We start from the raw sequence: 4,263 nt of genomic DNA on the forward strand, positions 1-4,263 counted from the left end.
TTCTCTGCAACATATGAGGTTGTAGCCATGAGTCCCTCCATGTGTACTCTTTGGTTGGCGATTTAATCATTGGGAGCTCTGGGTGAGTCTGGTTGGTTGATATTGTTGTTCTTCCTATTAGGTTGCAAACCCCTTCAGCTCCTGTCCTATGGCCTTTGAAAACATGATTTCTACACCACCAACACACTTCATCTGAGAGGTTGTCCTTAATAGAGATGACAACATTGTCCCAAATTATTGAAAACTTACCTTTTAAACATGGAGCAAAGATTGACATTAAGCATACATCAATCAATTCATTCCTTTTCTACTTACATAAAATTTTGTACTCACAAAATGATTTAGAAGGAATGAATGCCTTACATGTCAAGTTCTACATAGTATACTTTGGCAGAACTTTATTTATAAACAATATTTCATAATTTCAATTGCAAAGGCTTTAGAGCATCTACAAGCTAGATGACTTAATACTACTTCACGCATCTTTTGTGACATTTTTCTTCACTATTTTTCCCATCAAAGTAGTGTAAATGGTCATAACATGCATTTGTTTTAGGTAAAACCCATTTTGTCTCCAAGTAAAAACTTGATTACACTTTCCCGAATCTGCTTGGTCTTGACTCCATAAACAATTGGGTTCATGGTAGGGGGCAGTAGCAGGTAGAGGTTAGCCACTATGATGTGGACGTGGTGGGGAATAGTGTGTCCTCCAAAACGATGAGTGAAGAAAGTAAAAAAGGCAGGCACATAAGTGATCACAATAGCACAGATGTGAGATGTGCAGGTGCTGAAGGCCTTGTGACGAGCATCAGCAGAGGACAGGCTCACCACTGCTCTCAATATCATAGTGTAAGATACAGAGATACAGCAAATGTCAAACACACCAATCAATAGAGCAACCATGAGGCCATAGATTGCATTGATCTTGGCATTGCCACAGGATACCTTGGCCACAGACATGTGGTCACAGTAAGTGTGGGGGATAAGAATGCCTCTGCAATAGGGCAAGCGCTTGGTGAGGAGAGTGAATGGAAAGATGAGCATTACACTCCTCAAGAATGTTGCAAGACAAGCCTTGGCAATCACAGGGTTGGTGAGGATGGTAGTATATCGTAGAGGATAGCAGATGGCTACATAGCGGTCTAGGGCCATGAGCATGAGCACACCAGACTCCATTCCAGTCAACATATGGACAAAGAACATCTGGGCAAGGCAGGAATTAAATCCAATCTTCTTGAAATTGAACCAGAATATACACAACATATTGGGCACTGTGGTTGTACACCAGGTAACATCAGTGAAGGAGAGTAAGGCCAGGAAGTAGAACATGGGCCGGTGGAGAGCCTCCTCATGGCCAATGAGGTAGATAAGCCCACAGTTCCCCACCACAGCAATCATGTACATGAAGCAGAATGGCAGAGAGATCCAGACATGTGCATCTTCCAGTCCAGGTACACCATTCAGGATAAAGAATTCTGGGGTCAGGCTGGAGCTGTTGGCTCCAGACATAATGGCTGGCAGGATGTAAGTATTTTATATTCAGTAATAATGTCAGTGACCTAGAACAGGATATAAACAAAAGATAATGGAGGATTTAGAATATGAAAATTACCATTAAAGTTTTTAAAGAAATCCTTAAAGTTGTTTGCAGAATTATATATAACTTCATAGTCTATTGCCGTTTTCCAATTGACAGGATATATGAAGCTGACAAGTTGATTAAGCAGTTTATGTTTCCCCTTTTACTCTCTTTAATGATGTAAGTGCACTGAGTTCAGAATGTTGGCAAGATTATAGAAAAGGATTATTTTATACAATGTATTATAACTGTGATTAATGAGTATTCTGTGAATATCAGCACCCTATTATTATATACCCTATTACAAACAGAAGATCTAGTTTCTATGGCCTCCAACCAATTCAAATTCTTCCTGTGTTTTAGATAGAAAAGTATATAAAATCCATATCTCTAAATCTAGAACAAAGCCTGTGAAATTGTATCAGATTTCCTGAAACTCACTAAACGGTGACTAAGCTGGTGGCCACTGTAATTGTTTAAAGATAATCTGTCTCAGTGTTTGGAATGTGCCTTCAATGTCTGGATCGTAACACAGCCAGCAGGTTCTGAAGCTGCCTTATCAGAAGGGCCAGGATATTTGTAGAGATCTGAACTGTTGTGTCTGCATTCTGCCTGCAACTTAAAACTAATCAACAAGTGCAGAAATCCCCACTGTCTCTCAATGCATAGTGAGTGACAAAAATCTACCCACAATGCCTATTGCATCACAGACAAGTCAAATAGAGCTCTTTCTTTGCCTTCCTCAGTACAGGGAATTTTATCTCAAATTTTCCATGTCAGGTTTCTGGACTCCACAGTGATCTATAGTTATACTTAGCACATTCATGGCACTAAAATATATTCCAAATAAGAAAAATCTAGGTTGTCAAAAGTTTATTCTCTAACAATATAAGAGCTTCTTTTTATAACACATTTACAATATATATGTAGAGACCTGGACCCTGACTATGAAATAAAGCTATTCTTGCCATACAAAATAGGAGGATAGACTTGAATTCAAAAAAGCAAATGACTCTTAAAGAGAAGAAATGTCCAGCTCTACAAACTACAGATGAATTCACACAGCAAAATGAGAATATACTCAATACTTGGAATTTAGAAACTGATGAATATTAGCCATTTCATCAATTGTAATATATGTGATAAGGCATATACTACTAATTGACTTGATAATTTGGTTGCCTTAGACATTCCTGAAAGCATTCTAATTTGTGGAAATCTATTAATTATGCAATTAGGTGAAATCCCATATATTAGTTTACTAATACTTAATAGACTGCTGATTCCTCTTATTCAAACCTAAATAACACAGACACATGCTGTGTCTTCATTGTGTAGATGGAAAAACACACATGCATGATGACAAAATTTAAAATGGCAAGGCAAGAATCACATGAAAATTTGAGTTTTCTATGACATATACAGTTTTTGTATCTGTGATCATGAGTGTCAGATCCTAAGGCTGATAGGAAGTTTCACAAGCTGAGTATAACAGGTTTGACAAATCAAGATGATATAAGAATATGATATTTTAAATGCATGACAGAAAAAACTTACCCTTAATTGTAACAAAGGGCAGAGACAGGACAGGTGTGAGAAGTGAGGGAGAGTTATTCTCTCACTGAGTAAGTTCTCCACACAGTAACTGTTTATGACATAGCTGCAGTCTCATCTGGGACACTTTGGGAATAAGCTGTGTAGCCCCTAGTTGTGTGGGAATTTTGCAGAGGAGGAATTTTTTTCACAGGAGCCTCCTTCAGCAGATCCTGTCAATATTTTTTAGTATTCAAGTCCTGTCTTGTATTAGTCTCTACCTACTTCCACAAAAGACAGTTCTGCTGCAAGCAAATCTGAGGATAGCTGTCCATTAGTCAAGGTAAAGAAAATAAATTTCTCTCTTGTCACCCATGACTGACTGACCTTCATTATCTCCAATGAATTATGAAGTCTTTTTACTGTTGCTTTACAAAGGCTTTACAAGAAGCCTTTCTTTGCTTTTCTCAGGTGAATAGAAATGTGTTGTAGGGTGAGTGGAACTTCTGTTACCTGCATTTGTTGGAATTCTTAGACTTAAACTTTTTTTCTCATCTTCTGAAAATAAGGGTCATAAGAAGTCATTCAAACTTACCTCAGTGCTAGGAGAGACCAGAGCAGTGTCCATGCCCAAGAGCCTGAGCATAAGGGGTTCTACACTCACACAGCATTGCTGTATCATTTTGAGTGTTCTCCAGCCTGGGGAGTATGCACTTCAATGTGTTTTTGTAGCTCATTGTCTCAGAAGACTGTAATTGGAGAGATAGCATCCTTTGGGACTTTTGAGATAATTTCAGCATTTATTTAATCTTCAGGCACAGATGAAACAAGAAGAAAATTATATTAAGGGTTACACATCCCCTCCCATATGTTTATTCTGAAAGGGTTCTGATAGAAATATTTGTTTTTCATTTCAATTTCATGACATCTCAAAACCCACTACTTATGTGTGTATGTGTATTTGTGTACATTTTAATTTATTCATATGTTTATATTCATATATATTTTGCAGTTTTGGGAAAGAGAGGCACAATAAAGACATAATCAGATATAACATGTAAGAGTAATGTAGAAAATTTTCTTTAGTTTTTATTTTATCTTATGTTTATTGATTAAACTAACGAATGCAACAGTCCTTTCCTGTCACAGCA

The 4,263-nt window shown here is 37.4% G+C and overlaps 1 protein-coding gene across 1 annotated transcript; it reads right to left on the reverse strand.

Moving 5' to 3' along the window:
* Nucleotides 1-552: 552 nt before the first annotated feature.
* Nucleotides 553-1,509, reverse strand: LOC110298983 (olfactory receptor 52N2-like). Its single transcript, XM_021168534.1, has one exon. The coding sequence runs from the start codon at nucleotides 1,507-1,509 to the stop codon at nucleotides 553-555; it is 957 nt and encodes a 318-aa protein (XP_021024193.1).
* Nucleotides 1,510-4,263: the final 2,754 nt, after the last annotated feature.

The sequence above is a fragment of the Mus caroli genome, chromosome 7, assembly GCF_900094665.2.
Source record: "Mus caroli chromosome 7, CAROLI_EIJ_v1.1, whole genome shotgun sequence".
NCBI lineage: Eukaryota > Metazoa > Chordata > Mammalia > Rodentia > Muridae > Mus > Mus caroli.